Source organism: Diabrotica virgifera, chromosome 5 (genome assembly GCF_917563875.1).
Source record: "Diabrotica virgifera virgifera chromosome 5, PGI_DIABVI_V3a".
In the NCBI taxonomy this organism is placed as follows: Eukaryota; Metazoa; Arthropoda; class Insecta; order Coleoptera; family Chrysomelidae; genus Diabrotica; species Diabrotica virgifera.
The window spans coordinates 251,118,546-251,141,705 of NC_065447.1; the positions used below are offsets into that span (position 1 = coordinate 251,118,546).

Here is a 23,160-nt window from a genome sequence, read left to right on the forward strand (position 1 = left end):
GTTTTTTGTTCATTTTCATTACGTTTTTTAGTGAATTGCATTTTATTTTATTTGTTAATTTATCGCACACGAGGAGATATGAGATTATAATTTATAATTACCAATCTGTATTAACTAATTATAATTACTAATTAATTATTTCAATTATTTTTATCTTACAGTATTTTATATTGCTATTTATTTTTGTAAAAAAAATTGGTTATCGGTGCTCCAAAAAATTAAGAAAGTAAGGACACCTTTTCATCTCTGTTTCTATCTCTGTTGTTAGTTGACTATGTAAACACTTTTACTAATACGTTAGTGATGTTTTTTCTGAAAAAAACATAACGTATCTAACTTTCTCACGCGCTACGTGAAAATCAACCTTTGCCGCGTGACTACTAGGTGGTGTTTATCAATGATAAGAGGGAGTATTTTGATCTGATTCCTATCAAGAATGTTAATAAATTGGGCTGCACATTGTTTTAAAGACCAAAATACGTTTGCATTTGTGAAGGTAAACATTGTGACCAAACCAGGTGAGTCTTCTGGTTAAATATTAAAAATTGATCTAAGTCTTAGTTTTAACATTATGTTTAGTTTTAATTACTTTCTTTCTTTTTTTCTTTCTTTCTTTCTTTCTTTCTTTCTTTCTTTCTTTCTTTCTTTCTTTCTTTCTTTCTTTCTTTCTTTCTTTCTTTCTTTCTTTCTTTCTTTCTTTCTTTCTTTCTTTCTTTCTTTCTTTCTTTCTTGCCACACGGGCGATAATTTACGGCGCCGTAAGAGCAGTAAACCCATTGGTTGACTAACTCCTCCACCAATTGTAGATGAAATAGGAGTTAGTCAACCAATACCTCGTCAGGTTTACTGCTTTTACGGCGCGGTAAATTATCGCCCGTGTAACCTTAGCCTTACTTAGTGGTGTTTATCAATGATAAGAGGGAGTATTTTGATCTGATTCCTATCAAGAATGTTAATAAATTCGGCTGCACATTGTTTTAAAGACCAAAATACGTTTGTATTTGTGAAGGTAAACATTGTGACCAAACCAGGTGAGTCTTCTGGTTAAATATTAAAAATTGATCTAACTCTTAGTTTTAACATTATGTTAAGTTTTAATTACTTTCTTTCTTTCTTTCTTTCTTTCTTGCCACACGGGCGATAATTTACGGCGCCGTAAGAGCAGTAAACCCATTGGTTGACTAACTCCTCCACCAATTGTAGATGAAATAGGAGTTAGTCAACCAATGCCTCGTCAGGTTTACTGCTTTTACGGCGCGGTAAATTATCGCCCGTGTGACCTTAGCCTTACTTAGTGGTGTTTATCAATGATAAGAGGGAGTATTTTGATCTGATTCCTATCAAGAATGTTAATAAATTGGGCTACACATTGTTTTAAAAACCAAAATACGTTTGCATTGGTGAAGGTAAACATTGTGACCAAACCAGGTGAGTCTTCTGGTTAAATATTAAAAATTGATCTAAGTCTTAGTTTTAACATTATGTTTAGTTTTAATTACTTTCTTTCTTTCTTTCTTTCTTTCTTTCTTTCTTTCTTGCCACACGGGCGATAATTTACGGCGCCGTAAGAGCAGTAAACCCATTGGTTGACTAACTCCTCCACCAATTGTAGATAAAATAGGAGTTAGTCAACCAATGCCTCGTCAGGTTTACTGCTCTTACGGCGCGGTAAATTATCGCCCGTGTGACCTTAGCCTTACTTAGTGGTGTTTATCAATGATAAGAGGGAGTATTTTGATCTGATTCCTATCAAGAATGTTAATAAATTGGGCTGCACATTGTTTTAAAGACCAAAATACGTTTGCATTTGTAAAGGTAAACATTGTGACCAAACGAGGTGAGTGTTTCGGTTGAATATTATCTAGAAATAGATCAAACTCTTAGTTTTAAAATTATAAAGAAATTTCATTACATAGAATTCTGCAACCCTACCATGATCAAACAATTATTTTTAATTTTTTAATGTATTTTTTGTAAAAGTCCCATGTGCTGTTGTGGATGGTTTAAACCTTTTTTACAACTTTTAAATATAAAAATTCAAACCCCGATCAAGTTGTCAAAAAACTGCATAAGGAATGTTTAAAAATTTTTTGGTGGTACAAATGGCTTTGTAAGCCGAAAGAGCTCAGCTAGGAATTAATAAATTTTACACTCTTCACAAAAATACTTTTCCCATTCATTCATTTCTGATTCTGTTTAGCCTTTATAGTTCGTCGAAATACTCAAGTCAACTAAACATCCGTAGTAGCATTCCATCTTTATTTATGCAAAATCTTTATTTGCTGCATAATCGTTTAGTTTCTCTCCTTTTAGTTTTATATTGCTCTTTATTTTTTTCTGAAGGGCCGGCGTAGCTAAGCGGTAGTGTGCTTGGCTCACGTGCCGGTGGTCTGGAGTTCAAATCCTACCGCCGGCAAGAACAACTAGACATTTTTAAAATGTTTATAGGCCCCAGGTCGACTCAGCCTGAATAAAATGAGTACCTTGGGTAAAACCAGGGGTAATAATAGGCGGTTGAAGCGTAGCACTGGCCCTGTTACCTTCCTTGCATACCGTAGGCTCTAGATATAGCAGAGTACCCTGCTATACTCCCAAAGCCACGAGCGGTATAAAACGGGAGACTATTATTTTTATACTTTTTTCTGTATTTATTACTTCCATATTTACATTTTTCGTTTTCCCTCTGCGCTAGACGAAAATACAAACCACATCCTTATTAACAGAGTAGTGAGACAAGGAGACATAATATTGCCAAATCTTTTACATATTTTCAACCTAGCCCTAGAAGAGGCGTTCAAAACTACAAGTTGATCAGCCTATGACATTAACGTTAATGGCAACAACTTAAATCACCTCAGATTCGCTGACGACATTGTGATTATAGCAAATACATTCAAGGAACTTCAAATTATGATGAAGAAGCACGCAGGCAGCTCCCAATATCTACCTAGGCCAAATTTTGAAACTTGACAAAGAGAACCAAAGTGCGAAAATTACTAGAGGATCAAGACTAGCATGTGAAGGTTTTAAAAAACAGTTTGATACCTAAGAACTGCAAAATACCCCAATACTTGAGGAGCAAAGTGTTCAACCAGTGCATCCTTCCTATCATGGCATATGGATGTCAAACCTGGACCCTAACCAAGGCAAATATGAATAAACTAGCCACAACACAAAGAGCAATGGAAAGAGCAATGTTAGGTATACGACTGTCAGATAAAAAGAGGAACAACTGGGTAAGATCAAAAACAAAATTCGAGGACATAACAATAAAACAAGCTTAAATGGAGTTTCGCAGGCCACACTGCTAGACGTTGGGACGCCACAATACAACATTGGAGACCATACGAAGGTAAACACTAAAGAGGAAGACCACAGATGAGATGGATTGATGGTATTAAAAGAATAGCTGCAACAAATTTGAAGTATGTTAATCAGGATAGAAACCGATAGAGGGAGTTGGAAGAAGCCTCGGACGATAGAGAAACACGGACGATAGAAGGCTAAGAAGAAGAAGTCGGCGTCTACTCCTTTGCAGCTTCTGCAATCAGTCACGAATCTATTGTGATTTCTTTATATGAGAACATGGTATATTTAGTTTTTCATTTTCCCATCAGGAGAGATCCAGGTTATTTTATGTAGATCTTTATGATTAAATTGTGTAATTGCTATCTTAAGGTTGTAATCCACTGAAAATTATATTTGTTTGGTTTCCATCGTCATTATTTTCTTTATGCAGAAAAAAAGAACGTTTCTTTCTAGTAATTTAGAAATCATCAATCCTTTATTGACATGTAAGCAATATTTTCACTAACAATACATGTTTAATTTTGATATTTCTGGAATTCATTTAATCGATCTCTGCCCATATATGTAGATAAGGACATTTAGTCGTTTAAAGCCATATAATAGTTGTTGGACTTCCCCATTCAATGCTGAATTGTTGGACTTCAGTGTATAAAATGCATGAACACAATTAATTAATGTGTTTATGACATTTGCAATAGACTTTTTACTTTTGTCAACCTAATTCGTATCTTTTATCAATATTTAACATAAATAGTTACTATATATAGATCGATAATAAAGAATCAGTACATCTTTGACGTCAATGCGATTCTCCATTATCGGGTTTGTTCCTTAACACTACTTAGTCACCAGTAAACTCTTCGGCGTATTACAAGGTAATCAAATCTTATCTTCTATAAACTATATTATAGTATGTAATTTATTTCAAGAGTGTATTAAACTTGTTTAATGACAAATTATGATAAAGTAAGCACTAAATATTACGCAAATGTGTTGATATTTCCCAAATCTTCCCAAATATCTTGTTGTTTTTAAATGAGTAAATAGTAGATAATTTTGATTTTAAGATGTATTTAAATTAATGTGTGTCATTCATTGTAAATATGAGCTAATTCTCATAGTCCAATTCCATTTGAAAGAATGGGAAAAGAAAAGTATTTTTGAAGGTTGTAAAGTTTTTTAATTTCCTAGTTGAGCGCTTTCGGCTTACAAATCCATCTTCAGAGCTGTGGTCAAAAGTTCAAAGTACCACTAAAAAGAGAAAGGGATTCCATTTGAATTGTAAAAAATTTCTTATTAGTCCAAGTAATGAAGCTTAAAATAGGACAAAACCTCTCAGTTTTTACAGAATGGATCGATTTGCTTGAAAATTTGAGAATAAGTAGTGGATAGTCCAATTATCAAAATCTACACGATACCGAAAGGCGCTTTTACCATGGGAGTGGTTGCCACCCCATCTCGGGGGTGGAAATTTTTTATTATATTTTGACCGCAAAAGTTGGTAAAAATATTCATTCTAAGCAAAAAACGATCTATATATTTTTTTGATAAAATTTATAGTTTTCAATTTATTCGCTATTGAAAGTGTTACTTTTATATAAAAAAAATGTTTTTAATAAGTTTTCTGTTAATAATTCCAAAAGTTTTTGTTTTATCAAAACAACTTTACGTAACAAAAATGTACCTTTTGAAAAAATAAACAAAACCGATTTTTTGTTTTTTTTTTAAGACCAACAGTAATAGAGCTATACTTTATTATATGTTAGCTCTTCTTCGCCAAATGTTAAATATTGTAGATTCAAAGTCAAAAGACGGGAAAACTACGCATTCTTCGAGGATAACTTGTCAAACTAATTTAAAATATTTAAAAATATCTATCTCCAGAAATAAAAAAGTCTCTAGCTTAAAAATTAAGTGACTTATAATGAAAAGAATGTCAGTCCCAATCTTTTCAGCGAAAAAGTGATCGGAAGCAACCCCCTAATCACCACCCTAATTAAAATTAGTCATTGACCTTATTCGGTCTTCTTTATTTATGTATTATGAATAGGTTCTAGAAGTTTGACCGGCTTAGAATAATTAGTTTAAAAAAAATGGAGTTAAAAGCGAATAACGAATTTATGTAGTTTGGAAAAAAAATGGCCGTTAAAAGTACACGTTTAAGGCACGCATGTGAAAGTTTGCAGAATGAGCGATAGCGAGTTCCGCAATTCACATGAGTGCCTTAAAAATGTACTTTTTAACACGCATATCATACAATATTTTTTCTACAAACGTAATTACAGGACAATATCTACAACAACTTTTACTTGAACTTGACTGGCATTCCATTTTTATATTTTTTTGACATTATATCAAAATTGCCTATACGGTCAAAACGAATTGCAGTGCCATAAAAATTTTAAAGCACTAGTGCCTTAAAGTAGCATTTTTAACGCTCGTCTGGAGTGCTAAAAATTGCATTTTTTCACGGTTGTAGAAAAAAATGTTTAAATATGAAATTGTAGGTTATCTAATTCCCAAGAACTTGGTTTGAAAAAAATTTTTCTACGACAAAAATTGAGTGAATTGTAGATGAGTATATCGAAAAACATTGATTTTTTCGATATAAATTTTTCGTGCATTAGGGTGAGTTCTACGCACTTTTGATGCAAACACGTCTACAGAAAAATTATTCCAGATTAAATTTACTATCGAAATATCACCTTTTAAAGTCAAAAATATTTTTTGTACAAAAATATATTAAAAAAAAAATAAAATGCAAAAAAAAACACGAAAGAAAGCAATTTTGTTTTTTGGCCCATAACTTTATTCCACGGGGATATAGGTATAGGCACAGAAAAAACTTCTATCCTTCCTCTTTAAAATTACGTTTGGTAGAAGTCTTTGGGATTTATAATATCCGAAATATGATTTTTCAAAGTTCGCCACTCACAGCATTTTTGGGTCATTTTCCCTATTATTTCGAAAACATTGTTCTGTAACTTTTTTCTAAGCAGTCGTAGGTATATGCAAAGGTAGGTACTCTTTATCGTCAATTCCAGCTGTTACCAATATTTCTAGCATTTTGGTGATGTCGCACCTTGTCAAAAGCCTTTTCAAAATCGATTGCACAGATGTACATATTTTGATTTATATCTCCGCATCTCTGTATTCCTACTTTGATAGGTACTAAATAATGCTTCTCTTGTACCCAAGCCAGTCCTAAGCCCAAATTTAGTATTGCTAATTCTGTCCGCCCACAGCGTGCAAATTCTGCTGTGTATTACTCGCAGAAAGATCTTCAAACCGTGACTCATCAGACTTATTGTCCGATAATCACTGTATGTCTTTGGACGCGGTTTCTTTGGTATTGTGACAAATGTCAACTTTAACCAATCAGTTGATAATATCCCAGGGTAATAAATTCTGGTAAAAAGTTCACACAGTGCTTTAATTTCATTTTCTCTCCAGAGTTAAATAAGTAAAATACCACAGAAAATAGCTTCCGGGCATTTTTCTAATATTCTTACCTGTCTCTCCGAGTTGAGCCGATAGGTCTGGATCCCGCGTATGAAAAAAAAGTTGATTAATAGCAAGCTGAAAATTTGTTATTAGCTTAAGGGTGTCTAGTCGGACAAACATTGAGATATGGGAACACTGGAACAGGGGAAGTTTTAACTGTGGAACAGGTTAAAAATTTGGAACGGTCAGACCACGAAAACGGCACATGTATTTTGTCCGACAGAACAGACTTAAACTCTCCGAACAGAGATTAAACTCTCATGCAAAAATCAGACTGCTATTTATCACCAAATTGGCGTTTTAATGAGTGGAACATGTAGAATATGTCAAATGACAGGAATTATGACAGGTGATAAATAGCAGTCTGATTTTTGCATGAGAGTTTAATCTCTGTTCGGAGAGTTTATGTCTGTTCTGTCGGACAAAATAAATGTGCCATTTTCGTGTTCTGACCGTTCCAAATTTTTAACCGGTTCCACAATTAAAACTGCCCCTGTTACAGTGTTCCCATATATCGAAGTTTATCCGACTAGACACCCTTAAGCTATTAACAAATTTTCAGCTTGCTGTTAATCAACTTTTTTTCCATACGCGGGATCCAGACCTACGAGTTAATCGATGCGCCTATCGAGATTTTCATCTGACACAGATTCTATAACTCAACCTTATGTTTCCCTTTCCAGGTATTGAAAGCCATCAATCTCCAAAGGGCCATCATCGTTCCCGTCTGTAAATAATCGATCTAGAACGTGGAGAGGAATCTGCGATAACCGAGAAATTTTCTCTGACATAAAAATGACTTTCGACGAAGATAAAATCTTTGGTGACGACGGTTGTTCTCAACCACGAGCTTTCCCAGTTACGCATGTTTTGTTTGATTTGGACGGGGTGATAATTGGTAAGTTATTAACACTTTTTGATATTTATTTATCTTATAATATAATAATTAATGTGGAACAATGGGAACACAGGGAACAATGTGGCGTGCAAGATGTTACTAAGTAAGATGGGATAGGCAAAGACGAAGAGAATGGTCCAGCCCTGTAAAAGGAATGGAGGAGCACAGACTATAAATAATTGCGCTAGAAGGAAAAGCAGCTGACAAAGGTCTACCGGGGAGCAGGGCCCCCGCTACCATATGTGCAAAGTGTGCAATGCACACGGGCGCTATACTGTAGGGGCGAAAAAAAACCTGGGGTCAAAAATTCCAAAAAAATTCACAAAAAAATGCAAAAAGAACAAAAATAAATTTTAAAATAAAAGTTGAGAAATTAAATAGGATTAGGTATAAATAGGAGAAAAATAGGAGAAAAGCAGAATACTTCAACCATACAATTAAAGGACCTAAATACCATCAATCTACTTCGCCTTATAATACATATAAGGAAAAGTGGAGGGAAAGAGATGCATTGGTCGAAAGAAACTTTCATGGTTGCGTAAAATTAGACAATGGTGTGGAACCACATAGTCCAGGGCGCATCTGTTTTGAGATGGACGTTGAGAGGTGACTCAAATTTTTTTGCAGAAATTGCTTGAGAATAAATCAAATAATAATATTTGAGCTAACCTCCCTCTCAAAAAGGTCCGGAACATTGTTTAAATAATCAAAATGTCAAAAATTGAAGGAAAAATTCGATTTTTTTCTTCGTTTTCTGATTATAACTTTAAAAGTATTCATTTCCGAGAAAAGTTGTACTGACATAAAAGTTGCATAATTAAATTTTCTACAATATAGAATGGGTTAAAAATTTAAAAAATAGTCACCCTAGTTGCAAAATAGCAATAATTGCGAAAAAACCATACAAAAACAAGTATTCGCATTTTACGTTTTTAAACCATTTATGCTAAACTTCGGACCTTCATATTTCACCCAGAAAAACTTTGTGATACAGTAAAACAATACTGTAAATTTCATTATTAAGATCGGTTCAATAGATTTTGCAAAATAAATTTTGCAATCCAGCTTTCGCAAAAAAAATTCATTTTTTCAAAATGTTACCGGACTGAAAATAAAGCAGATAGCAAGTTGAAATTTTTTTTGCTTATAGAAGTGCACTGTACCTTTTATTTGCAATTTTCAAAATTAAAATCGATTAATTACCACGGCGTCAGAAAATTTTTGAAATAAACAATAATTTTTGTTGCTACGCGCAGGACAGCGGTGTTCGATTCACACAAGTTGATTTCCACCAAAATTTCTTCCAATCTTCATCTAATATATTATTTTCTTTCTCTATATTTTGTTGTATTTTAATATTTTAATTCCACAAGAATCAAACTAATTTTATTATTGTTTGTGAAATATTGTTTAAACAATTGCATATGTTTAAAAATAAGAAACTTTTATTAATTAAGTTAAAATATATGAACAAAGAAAGTTTTTGCTAATAAAAGTGTTATTTCAAAGGATAGAGTATGTGTTTTTATTTTGCAATAAACAAATTTATTTATTTATATCGAAATGTAATAAAAATTAAAATGTATCAATCATTATCAAAGGTCATTGGAATGCCCAATCAGAGCAAACTATCCGCTGTCCTGCGCGTAGCACCAATAATTAATGTTTATTTAAAAAATTCCTGACGCCGTGGTGTTAATCGATTTTAATTTTGCAGAATTGCAAATGAAAGGTACAGTACACTTCTATACGCAAAAAAATTTTCAACTTGCTATCTGCTTTATTTTCAGTCCTGTAACATTTTGAAAAAATGAATTTTTTTACGAAAGCTGGATTGCAAAATTTATTTTGCAAAATCTATTAAACTGATCTTAATGAAATTTACAGTATTGTTTTAGTGTATTATAAGGTTTTTCAGGGTGAAAGATGAAGGTCCTAAGTGTAGCATAAATGGTTGAAAATCGTAAAATGCGAATACTTGTTTTTGTATGTTTTTTTCACAATTATGGCTATTTTGCAACAAGGGTGACTATTTTTTAAATTTTTAACCAATTCTATATTGTAGGAAATTTAATTACGCAACTTTTATGTCAGTACAACTTTTCTCGGAAATGAATACTTTTAAAGTTATAATCAAAAAACCAAGAAAAAAATCGAATTTTTCCTTAATTTTTTGACATTTTGATTATTTAAACAATGTTCCGGACCTTTTTGAGAGGGAGGATAACTCAAATATTATTATTTGATTTATTTTCAAGCAATTTCTGCAAAAAAATTTGGGTCACCTCTCAACGTCCAAATGTACTAATATTTTTACAGATGCTCCCTGGTCTAACACTAATTAGAAGAATTATTTCGCGCAGCAGCCGCAAGAAAAAGATTTCATGAACTTGCAAAGAAGAAGAAATACACACGAAATATTATTAGTATATCAACCAGTTACTGCCGATTCCTATTTGCGAGAACATGTCAGAAATCAGGCATTTTAATTTATTTTGTTATGATTTTATTCTGTTTGTTTCATTTTGATATTTTAATCTACAAATAATAGTCGATTTGCTCACGGTTTTTACCGTGAATTTTAAAGAACCGCTTGGATTGAAATGAAATTTAGTATACACATAGCTATAACATATCAAAGAAAACAAGTGATATTGTACCGATATGTGTGCTATGCTCTGGAAGTGAGTTTCACCCCTTCTCCTAAAGCTTCTCTGGGGTGAAAAAAAAAAACGTTCAAGAAAAGTCAGGAATTTGATAAATTGGCTAACTCTAAACAAATTTTTATTTATAGAGTTTTTTAGCTAAGTAAATACTTTTCCGGTTATTTGTGAGTGAATATGGTCATTTTTCAACAAAAAACCCCGTTTTTAGACGGTTTTTCGCAAATAACTCAAAGCACTATTTTAGTATTTAAGTATTTTATCGAAAAAATGTTCTTAGCAAAAATGTAGCTTACAAAAAAGTGAAAAAAAATGGTTGAATATGAAGTCTATATACTCAGTAGAAGCATAGTTGTAGGTACAACCTCTTTAAAGTGTTTAAAAAAAGCTTTATTCTTGTTTTTAAAAAAGTTTATAGCATCAAAGTAAGTTTTTTTTTTGAAAAATGGCTTTGGCAGATGCAATTAGCCAGACTTGTTTGTCAAAAAAGCTAGTTACGCTCAAAATAAAGTTGGTCCCTTTTTTTGTAAAAAAGATAGTAACATATATCGTATAAAGAACATATTACCCCCTAATTAGCATCATAAATGAAATTAATCGTTACCGCTTTACCACTAACTTTAATATGTATTGTTTATATGATCTGTAAGTTTTATCGGTTCAAGTGCTCATTTTTGATTTGTTAATCTTGAAAAAATTCCTTTTTTTCAAAATAATTTAAAAATTATTAGTGATAACAAAAATGTCAAGCAGTAAAAAAATGTAAGGTTTGCTTTTCTGAATATTTTCGAATTTTTGTTTTCCTGTAAAGTAACTTGTGATAAGTAAAATAACTTGTGATGAAGCGGTGACGATTAATTTTATTTAGGATGCTAATTAGGGGGTGATTTTCGCGAATTTTTACCAAACATTATTTTGAGCATAACTTAAATCTGATGTTAGAAACTTTAAAACAAAACCAAAAAAATAAAGCTTTTTTTAAACACTTTAAAAAATTTATAATGAGTTTTCTCCGATAAGTACTTGATTTTTTGGTTATTTCACGTTAAAATATTTGATTTGGAATTTGACAAATCAGAACCTAATTTTCGTTAGCTACAACTCTGCTGCTACTGGGTCTAAAGACTACATCGATATACCATTTTTTTTCACTTTTTTCTAAGCTATACTTTTGTTAAGAATATTTTTTTCGATAAAATACTTACTTTTTGAGTTATTTGCAAAAAACCGTGTTTTTTTTTTGTTGAAAAATAAAAATATTTACTCGCAAATAACTCCAAACTATTGATTTAGTGAAAAAAATCTATAGAACGAGAGTTGCTTAAAATTAGTAATTTTATCCAATTCCGGACTTTATTGAACGTATGTTTTTTCATCCCCGAGAAGTGGTGAAAATCACATCCAGGGCTAAAGCACACATCGGCGCAATATAACTTTTTTTTCTTTGACATGTTAGCTATGTGTACGCCAAATTTTATGTCAATTCAAGCGCAGTGCCGCGCCAGCAAGTGTTAGCGCCTGTGTGCAAAATATTTAATGGCGCCCAAAAATACGCATTTTTTTAAATCGTCTCGTTAAATTAAATAATGGGAAAATATATAATTATTTATTGTAACCAAACAAAAATAACTAAAAATTCTCATATACGCAACAGGAAAATAAACAAAGCTAAAATAATTAAGTAAGTACATTTGGCGTAACAACATAAATAACTAAAGATACAGGTAAACTTGAAAATAAATATCTATTTCAGAAAAATTTACTTTTCGCTCCTTCCAGCACTTACTGGAATCAGAATAAGAAATAAGAGAGCGCAATGGAAAAGCTAAATCCACCTTCAACCGTATGGGGACTTTCTTCAAGAGTCACAACCTCTCTCTTGGTATAAAAGTAAGAATGCTGCGATGCTACGTCTTCTCTGTCCTTTTTTATGGTGTTGAATAATTGACCTTGAACAAAGATATGTGCAGAAAATTGGAAGATTTGAAATGTGGCTATACCGTAGAGTTCTTAAAATGCCGTGGACTGCCCGGGTCACAAATGAGAAGGTCCTCAGAAAAATGAAGAAGAACCGAGAGGTACTGGCCACCATCAAATCGCGAAGTTAGAATACTTTCTACACATTATGCGAAATTATTCCAGATATGCTCCACTGCAAGCCATCGTGCAAAGAAAAATGTTTGGGAAAGCGAGGTCCAGCAAGAAAAAAACATCCTGGTTAAAATACCTCAGTACCTGGTTTAATACAACATCTGTGCAGTTTTTCCGCTATGAATAGCGCGGATATGGCTGAGATAAAGATTGCCATGATGATGGCCGACATTCGTCACGGATAGGCACATTAAGATGAAGAAACAGTTAATACCTTTAAAAATATAAATTTTAAAATTTTACAAACATCATTATTTAATTCTTTTAACAAAGGCTGAAGCTGTATAATTCATATAATTCTTTAAAAAATCGTCTCCCTCTATAATATGTAGATGATCATTGAATCTCAGTTTTTTTCCAAATTTCCAAATTAATGCTTGCTCGAGAACACAATGAAAGAAATTAACTTTGTATGACATTTTAGGATTCAAAATCGGTTCGTCTTTATGTTCCTAATCAACCTGGTTGGTTGATAACTGGGCTCCACATCCAGTTTCTCTGCAGTTTCATTTGCTGAAGCAATAACATCATTAAATTTGATATCTGTCCGAAACTCTAGTAACAATTTTTTTATCTCTTGTAAATCATTTAATGCCAGCAGCATATTCATTGTTTTTGATTGAAAAATTTTGCTAACGAAGTTAACTTTCATCAGAACTTTATACCATATGTATGTAGGCTGAACAACTGAGCATATGAATGTAAATGTTGATATTTTATCTCCTAAAGATCTAGCTTGATAATTTCAATCACGATCTTTATGCTAATGCGTTATATTACATAAAGCAAAATAAATGACAAATTTTTGTATAATGGCTTTAAAGCATCAATTCTGCTGGACCAGCGTGTATTAGAAAATGCTTTAAAGCCAGACTTGCAAAGTGTTGCTTTATGATATCCCAACGTTTGGTAGAAGCTGAAAAAAATGGATAAGTGTTATTTTGATCCGCCTAAAATTTTTGTGAAAACTCTAGTGGCGCTCCTTAATTGCTGGCGCCTGTGTGCGCCGCACACATTGCACACGTGGACGGCGCGGCCCTGTTCAAGCGGTTCTTTAAAATTCGGATGTTTTGCAATATTTTGCCGTGAGTGAATGGACTATATGACTTCTGATGTTCAGTTATTTGCTTTATTTCAAGTATTTACCTACTTACCTACCTTAAAAAAATAAATAAAAAAACATGATCCAAAATGCCTTAAGGGGCGCCAAAATCCTTTTTGCAGACAGGCGCCAGTAACCCTAAAAACATGGGCCCTGCCGGGGAGACCGCCAAACAGATGGAGAGATAGCTGGCAGTCTACCTCTCAAGAAATACTTCAACGTCAGAAGTAACAGATCGACAGATCTACAATATAAGAAGAAGAGAAGAAGATAATAATTAATAAATTGATAACCAAAATCAAGTAAATAAGGAAATAGATAATTAAAATACAATAAATGAATTAATTAATAAAATAAATAAAAACGAAACAGGAAACTAAATAGAAACTGACGAACAGGATAAACGGAAGAGAGGAAAAAAGATTACAGCTTTGGAAGAAGCAAAAAACAATGAGAACACCACAGAAAAATTAAGAAGATGAAACAGATACAAATGTAGTTATGATTAGAATGATGGAAAAACTTACGGGGAGAATCAAGAAATATTGAACAAATAAAGCAAGACAAGAAGAAATAAGCTGAAAACAATAAGCAATTAAAGAAATTAAGGTGAGAGAATCAGGACTTGAAAAGTGAAGTAAAGCAACTGCAGGAAAGAATCGAACACATAACGAAATACAGTCAGTAAGATAGATCTGATAATATCAGGATTAAAAATGAACATAAATGACGATATAATAAGAGAAGGAACGGAAAAATAAACGTGAAGGAAAATTAAAATTAAGGAATGCCACAAAGATTGGAGATGATCTCTACATTATAAGAAGATATTGAAAAACAAAAGAAATATTGAAAAAATCATAACTACCGGATTTATACAGGGTGTCCAGAAACTCTACCGACAAACGAAGACAGGAGATTTCTCAGATAATTTTAAGACAATTTAACCCAATTCACCTAGTCCGAAAATGCTTCCTAAGGGAGCTAGAGCTCTTTGAAGATGGCCTCATGTAATTAGTTTTTCTTAAATACCCCCAGAACGCTTCTATATAGAAAAACGAAAATTTGTATGTGTATTTACTTTCCAGAAATGAATCGATTCCATCCATTGCGAATTTCTAGTACCGGTCATAGGCGTCCGTTTTGGGTAGCGCAACGGTTATTTTATTGCCTAACTTTTTTGTCTTTAATTTTTAAGCATTTTTGACTCTGAATTATTAAATTGTGAGGTATTCTAGTACTAAAAGGTACTCTTACTTTAAGTCTATAGGATACACCGTTTCCTAGAAAAATCGATTTGAAAATTTTTCGTTCTTTGAATTTCAAAAAAAAAAAGATTAAAAAAACTATTCAGAAAGATGAAAACTGGTATATTTATTTACATTCCAGAGATTAATCGATTTCATTAATGGCGAATTTCTAGTATCGGTCATAGGCGTCCGTTTTGGGTAGGTCAACAGTTATTTTATAGGATAACAGTTATTGTCTTTAATTTTTTAAGTATTTTTGACACTAGATTATTCAGATTATAGATAATTATAAGATATTCGAGTACTAAAAGTTAGTCTTCCTTTAAGTTGGTAAAATACATTGTTTTTCTTTTTAATTATTTTAAATTTTTTTTTTCAAATTCCCAAAACTAAAAACTTTTAAATCGATTTTTCTAGAAAACGGTGTGTCCTACCGATTTAAAACAAGAGTACCTTTTAGTACTAGAATACTTCACAATTTAATAATCCAGTGTCAGAAATGCATAAAAGTTAAAGATAAAAAAGTTATGCGATAAAATAACCGTTGCCCTACCCAAAACGGACGCCTATGACCGGTACTAGAAATTCTCAATGGATGGAATCGATTTATTTCTGGAAAGTAAATAAGTATACAAATTTATGTTTTTCTAAATAGAAGCGTTCTGGAGGTATTTAAGAAAAACTAATTACATGACGCCATCTTCAAAGAACTCTAGCTCCCTTAGGAAGCATTTTTGGACCACGTGAAATGGGTTAAATTGTCTTAAAATTATATGAGGAACCTCCTGTCTTCGTTTGTCGGTAGAGTTTCTGGACACCCTGTATAAACAATCGTCTAAGAAAAAGGAAAAGGAAAAATAGCAAAAATATGACACAAAAAGTTAACACTATAGTAGCGAATGGAGATGTAACGAAGAAAAAGACAATGGACGGAACGAAGAAAAACGGGTTGTTATAACGGCCCGGGATAAGTCGCCAAATTGAAGAAGAAGAATAGTAGGAAAATATGTAATAATAATATTCCACTACGGTAGGAGGCGACTTCGAACCTCCTACCGTACAGCAATTTACCAATATAAAAGTAGAACAAAACCATCGGAATTGATCCGTAATTATGAATTCATTATAATTTAATTCATTCATCCATTAATTTACATTGACTACAATAAACTACGTATCTACAATTTCCATTACAAAATTAACATTTAAATAATTACTAGAAATTGATTAAATTTACTCGTACATATTTAATTAATTTATTTATTATAATTAATTATTAATTTTTACATTTTAGAATCAGAATCGATATACGAAAAGATCTCTGCTGATATCTGTCGAGAATACGGAAAAACATACACGAAAGATCTGAAATCTAAAGTGATGGGCACCCCAGAGTTTGAAACCTGTCGAATAATAGTAACAGATCTAAATTTGCCTCTGACTCCAGCAGAATTTCTAAAGAAATATGAAGATAAAGTATGGATAGAGCTACAGAGGCCTGAGTTGTTGCCTGGAGTTAAAGATGTTGTGAAACTTTTCCACAAACATGATGTACCTATTGCTATTGCTACATCTTCCAGGGAGGTAAGTTCATATGTTTACAACGTTTATCTTCATCTTCTTAACGTGCCGTATCAAGGTCCCTTGACGTTGGCGATTAACATGGTCTAACTGTCTATGTCTCGAGCTTTTCTAAATAGTTGCTTTGCTTTCTTTATTCCTGTCTACTATATCAGCGTTTCCCAACCGGTGGGTCGCGACCCACTAGTGGGTCGCGGGCGGATTGCAGGTGGGTCGCGGCGTGGCTCTTACAGTAACTGAATAACGTACATATATATCATAATGGGTGGGGGATGGGTCGCGAATATAAAAAAACATGAGAAGGTGGGTCGCCAGAAAAAAAAGGTTGGGAACCACTGTACTATATGACATTCTTCAACCAAGAGACCTGTTTTCTACCAATTCCTCTGTGTCCTTCGATTTTATCCATCATAATAAGTTGGAGAATATTATATTGGGCTCCCCTTACTACGTGTCCAAAATAAGTCATCTTTCTACATTTGATGTTATCAAGCAGCTCGCAAGCAGTATTTGCTCTCTTAAACTATCTACTTTTCGCTAACTCGTGAAAGTCGCAGCTTAAGAAATTGATAGAAAATGTATAGAAAAGTTCACCCTTTTACACCGGGGGTAGATCGAAAGCTTCTTTAGGCTCTTTTTAAATTTATATATTTCGATGGGAAGAGAAAGCTTGACCATATGTCACTGGGAATTTCTTGGAAGAGCCGGTAATTTTCTTAAGAAAAAAAGAATGTGTGTGTACTTTGTACGCACGTAAGAAGTTATACTTCTATTATACGATTTAAACGAAATTAATATACTTTTTATTTATATTTTGTTTAAATATTAAACTAATTTATACTTACTACTTCTCAAACATTTTTATTAGAACAGTGCCAAAAATTAAAATAATAAAAGAATAAAACACACACAAACACAAAATGATGTCTGAACATTAATTGTCGAAAATTTTTTTAACTAAATACGTATTTTCTGAAAATACAATTATATAATAAATATACTTACAATCATAAAATGTATTAAAAAAAAACAAAAAAGAAAGTTTCTATTGGGACTCGAACCAGCGCTGATAAGAGCGGTTGGTATTGGAATTCATTCGCCTTCTCCGCTTAGCCACGGACTCTATGTGTCATTATTTACGAAGATCGACTAACTAAACGGATTAAACTTGTTTTATTTTGATATTTTGAAAATTGATCAAATTATTTTAATTTTGAATTGAAATGATTTAGAATTGAAAAAATACAACAAAACATAGAGTAAAAAAACAATATATTAGGTGAATATTGATAGAAATTTTGATGGTAATCAAATTATATAAATAAAAGTATTACATACTATGTATTTTGGCAGATCAAATAGGTAGGTTTATATCCATGATACATTAACAATTATTACGTACCTGTTGCTTTTAAAAACTATTTAAAAGTCACTACAATATTATAAACTTTTTTGTTTCTGTCCTCACAACAATAAAACTAATATATTATACATTTGTTTACCTTTACCTTTACCTCCAAACCACAGCTGCCATATCGGATAATTTTTGACATGTCATTTGAACGTCCAATCAGAACAAAGTTATAATGCGCATGCGCCGGGCTGATAGGTTTTAACATATAAAAAAATCACCCTCTATCGCCGGTAAAGAAGTATAACTTCAAAAATAAATACTTCTGGTATGGCTGTCTTGGAGAAAATACCCTTTCTCTTGCGATCTTGTTCGAATTTGATCTAGTGCAGTAATCTTAATACAATTGTTTCTATTTAGAATATATAGTTAAAATAATAGTAAATCAATCGCTTAAATAATTTCCTACATTTTTATCTTTAGTAATAATTGAATTAGTTGTTAGTTTACTAGAGTCAGTAAATTTTCAAGGAACAGACAGACCATCAACAACTGTAAGTCATACTTTAGACGACATACCTATCTTTATACTACCTTTGAAAAGCTTGAAAGTTGCTGGATCTTTGGCAGATTCAAAATCCAGATCAAGCAAATCATTATAAGAATCAGAATAGGGATTATAGAGGTTAAGAGGTTGAATTATAAATGCTGAAGAAGGATACATATAAAGCAAAATTAAGCTATATGTACATACACGTGGCGAAAATGAATAGCGGTAGTTGGACTAAACGCGAAATGAAGTAGCAACCTAGATTTAAGGCAAATGTAGATTGAGGAAGACCTTCTATTAGTAGCACTAGAGGCAACTGAGGAAGATCTATGTCCAACAGTAGACACCACACGGTTTGTGATGATGATAAATCTATTCCTTTATATCGAGTAAACAAACCGTGCTTTTACTGTATTTCTAATATTATTTTATTTTGTTTCAGCCAATAATGAAAATGAAGACAAAACCTCATAGGGAATTAATAAATCTATTCCGCCATGTCGTTTGTGGCAGTTCAGACCCAGAAGTCAAAAACAACAAGCCTGCTCCAGATATATTCTTAGTGTGTGCATCACGATTCCCAGATAAACCACATCCCTCACAGGTAATAAAAAGTTTTAATGTATCTCCAGGTAATATAAAGGACATTTGTGGAATTGTCCTACTGGGACCATTTAAAGCGTTGTGTTCACTTTTTCTGCACGATTTAGATCTCTAGTTTCACTTTAACAAACTTTGCAGCAGTTAATTTTCATTATACAGTGTTAGTCAAAAGGTCCCCTCCCCTCTGGTATCTTTTGAACGGTTAAAGGTAGGTACTTATAATCATGAAATTTGGAGGGAGGAAATAAACGGACATAGGCTTCTCAAATAGTCATAACAGGTGACGTAATAGTGACATATGATGTTACAGAGCCACTTTGACCGATAACTTTAAATGGGACCTTATAGCAAGTGATATCTCGTTTGAAAAGTATTGAAAATATATTATATATAGCGACTGTTTTACATCATCATAGGCCGTTTATCGCAATTCGAACGCCATTGTTTTCTGTTTTGCCATGAATTTATTTCTATATTTCTTCTGTTCATGGCTATATTGATCCCTTTTTCACAAACTTTTTTGGTCTTCCTTTTTTCCTTCTTCTTTTTGGGATCCACCTCCAGGTTTTAATCGTTAATCTCTCATCATTCATTCTTCTCATGTGTCCGTACCAGGATAGTTGTTTTCTCTCTATCGTATCCGTTAATGTTGTTTCCACCTTCATCATTTCTTTTATTCTATCTGTTCTTACATGATCGTGTAATGTTAATCTTCATAATTTCTTTTATTCTATCTGTTCTTACATGATCGTGTAATGTTAATCTACAGCATCTTCGCCAAAAATTGTTCTCTACTGCGTTTATTCGGTTCTGCATTTTCTTATTTATTGTCCAGATTTCTGAGCCATATGTAACTGTACTTTCAATAAACGTTTTATATAGTTGTTTTTATGTACTTTCTCGTATATCTTTACTCCATAGTAATGAGTTTATCTGACTTGTGATAGCTCTTCCTCTACCTAACTTTTGTTGTATATCTGTTTCGTCGTTTCCATCTTCCGTCAATGTAACTCCCAGGTATGTATCTATATTCTTTAGTGTTTTTTATTAATTTTACCTTCTAAGTCTAGGTCTTCGCCTGTGCAGCCAATTGTCATATATTCTGTGTTGTTTGTATTTATTTCCAGACCCCAATCTTCATACTCCTCTATCAGTTTTGGAACCATATAAGCAGCGTCCTCTGTATCCTCCGCTAGAACCACCTGATCGTCAGCAAACAACAAAGTAGTCAGATTACCCTCTTCTATTTGTACTCCCATTTTCTTACATTTTCTGAACCATTTCTTCAGAGCCGTGTTTATATAAATTTTGAAGAGGGTAGGGGACAGGCAGCATCCCTGTCTTAGACCCTTGTTAACCTGAAAGTATTCTAAGTGTCCATCTCTCGTTTTTATATAACTACTGTTTCTTGGTAAAAACTTTTCACCGCATTAATGTACTGTGGGTGTGCATTGTTCTCTATTAGAGATTCCCAAAGTCTATTTATCGGATACTGTCATAGGCTTTCCTCAAATCTATAAATACTAGATGTAGCTGACTCCCATATGCTAGTGATTTTTCAATTAATTGTTTTATACAAAACAGGTTATCAATACACGATCTTCTTGGTCTAAAACCACTCTGCTCCTCCCAGTCCGCATATTGACTTTCTATTCTATCTCGTAGTATTCTGCCATACAGTCTACCTGCGGAAGCTATAACACTGAGTCCTCTGTAATGGTATCTTTTCTCCATTCAGGTATTTACTAAATATTATCGTCAAGTTTTCCAATACTACATCCGGGGAAAATTTAAAGAGTTCCACGGATATACATTCGGGCCCACTGCCCAGGAGCTTTATTGTTCTTCATTTTCGATAATGCTTGTTTTATTTCCTTCAGTGTAAATGGATCACAGTTATTCTGAGTCATTTGGAGGTCGTAATTAACATTCTTAAATTTCTCTCTTTTCTCAGTTAGTAAGTCTGCATAATAGTTTTTCCACGATTCTTGTCCAATTGGGTATATCGTTACTTTTTCGTTTCTATTAGTTTTGAGGGTTCTTACAGTTTTCCAGGCTTCTCTAGATGTTGAGCTCCCTAATAATCTGTCGATCTCATGGCATTTTCTGTCCCAGAATTCGTATTGAAAATACCTATTAAATTATACTAATTTTGTTTGGGTTTAAGTTAATTAATATAGTAAATAGAACATTTTTGTTTTAGTGTCTTGTTTTCGAAGATTCTCCCAATGGAGTACAAGCTGCGCTGAACGCAGGTATGCAAGTTGTTATGGTACCAAACCCAGACCTGCATCCAGACCATCCTATTAGAAGCAAAGCTACCCAAGTTCTAGAATCATTTGAGCATTTTGAACCAGAGATGTTCGGATTACCATCAAGAGTTTAAGGCGTTATTATTTAAAATTATATATTTTCTATTATTTTTTATAGATATTTGTTATACTGATAATACTATGATATAGTAAAAAATGTGCCATTACCTGTGATGTCCCTAAGTGTTCGACTGAATTAGTATTTAAGAGTATATTTTATGCAAAAATATGTTTTATTAGAAATGAAAAAAATATTACTGAGTTTTATATTTTCTTCCAATTTCTCCTTTGTTAAACGCCTTTCTTTACTTCAATAGTTTGCATCAAATCTTTAGACGTTAATTTGACTGACTTTTCTTCAATGCAAATGAATGAAAATTTGCAGACATATGCATTCGCGCGAACAATATACGAATAGTCAATAATTTTTTTTTTGTTTATTAATTGTTTAAATAAAAAAACGATTTTAACGGAAAATGCTTAAATTCTCTTATTTTTTACAATGAAGGAACTTGACACTTTTACGGATTGTAGCTAATGATATGAACTATACATAATATTACTTTTTACGTTAATTGTTTACGTTATGCTTCATAAATAAACAATAAAGTTTTAAATTTTGAACGTTCATATATTTGTTTCTATACAGGGTGTCCCGAAAAGATTGGTCATAAATTATACCACACATTTTGGAGTCAAAAATAGTTCGATTGAACCTAACTCACCTTAGTACAAATGTGCTCATAAAAAAGTTACAGCCCTTTGAAGTTACAAAATGAAAATAGATTTTTTTCAATATATCGAAAACTATTAACGATTTTTTATTGAAAATGGACATGTATCATTCTTAGTCGGCGCACACAGTGGAGGCGGTTTCCGCTAGCGGGCAACGCTAGCGGGACCCGCTTTTAAACGTTTTCAAAAAGAATGCACGTCTTTAAATGTACACGAACATAGTCAAAGCAGGTCCGCGCGGGCCAACCGCCTGACCGCTTTTGCTAGAATGAGAATTTAGTTTTTCCTCGCGGTTTTAATGTTTTCTGCAATGATAATTTAGTTTATTCGCTCTTTTATAATAAGAATTAATAGTTCTCCATGGATTAATTTTATAAATAATTGTACATTATAATAAACAAAAGTAATAAAGGCAATCTTATTGAAACCGTAATTTTGTGTGACTTAGGTATTTCTAAAACCATTCCAGTATTAACTATTAACTAAATCAGTACTTGAAAAATAAATTTACAACAAAACTACGTACCTCAATGTTATAACAAGCCTTTCTTCCGGAAGGATAGCCTGCTTATGTAAATTACACCAGTTTTTAATTAACGATACTCCTTCTTCTTCTTAAAGTTCCTATCCGTTCCGGATGTTGGCGATCATCATGGCTATCTTGACTTTGTCTACCGCAGCGCGGAACAGTTCAGTGGTAGTGGTATTATACCACTTTTGTAAATTTTGAAGCCAGGAAATGCGTCTTCTTCCCGGTCCTCTTTTACCATTTACATACCTTCCCTTGGAGAATCAGTTGGAGAAGGCCGTAACGTTCTTGATTTCTCATTACACGTCCTAGATATTCTAATTTTTTTGTTTTGATGGTTATGAGAAATTCACACTCTTTCCCCATTCTACGCAGGAATTCCACGTTAGTAATTCGGTCAACGCAGGATATACGTAAGATGCTCCTATAACACCACATTTCGAAAGCTTCGAGCCGATTCATAGATGTAACAGTTAGTGTCCAAGCTTCCATTCCGTAGAGCAGAACTGTGAATATATAGCATTTCAACAGACGGTATTTTGTTTTTAATGATATGTCTCGACTGTTGAAAATGGGTCTCATTCTAAAGTATGCTGCTTTCGCTTTTATTATTCGCTGTTTA

The 23,160-nt window shown here is 32.8% G+C and overlaps 2 protein-coding genes across 5 annotated transcripts in view; one reads left to right on the forward strand and one right to left on the reverse strand.

The window, feature by feature from the left end:
• LOC114338064 (uridine phosphorylase 1) overlaps positions 1–23,160 on the reverse strand; it is a 120,363-nt gene that overhangs the window by 87,588 nt on the left and 9,615 nt on the right. The window lies entirely within an intron of this gene.
• LOC114338065 (pseudouridine-5'-phosphatase) lies at positions 286–21,528 on the forward strand. 4 transcript variants are annotated; one of them, XM_050651110.1, is made up of 5 exons: positions 286–518; positions 7,497–7,711; positions 16,172–16,461; positions 18,802–18,963; positions 21,166–21,528. In XM_050651110.1, exons 2-5 carry the CDS (start codon positions 7,609–7,611, stop codon positions 21,346–21,348), a joined length of 738 nt encoding a protein of 245 aa, XP_050507067.1. In that variant the 5' UTR covers positions 286–518; positions 7,497–7,608; the 3' UTR covers positions 21,349–21,528. The 4 variants fall into 4 exon arrangements, with proteins under 4 accessions (XP_050507067.1, XP_050507068.1, XP_050507070.1 ...); XM_050651111.1 differs by lacking the exon at positions 286–518 and adding an exon at positions 928–1,031; XM_050651113.1 differs by lacking the exon at positions 286–518 and adding an exon at positions 1,321–1,428.

What these genes read in the sequence shown, in the direction of transcription:
- LOC114338065 (XM_050651110.1), top strand. Translation starts at nt 7,609, where the DNA reads ATGACTTTCGACGAAGATAAAATCTTTGGTGACGACGGTTGTTCTCAA. An exon ending in TTTGGACGGGGTGATAATTG is followed by an intron (nt 7,712 to 16,171) that starts GTAAGTTATTAA and finishes TTTACATTTTAG; the next exon opens with AATCAGAATCGATATACGAA. An exon ending in TTGCTACATCTTCCAGGGAG is followed by an intron (nt 16,462 to 18,801) that starts GTAAGTTCATAT and finishes ATTTTGTTTCAG; the next exon opens with CCAATAATGAAAATGAAGAC.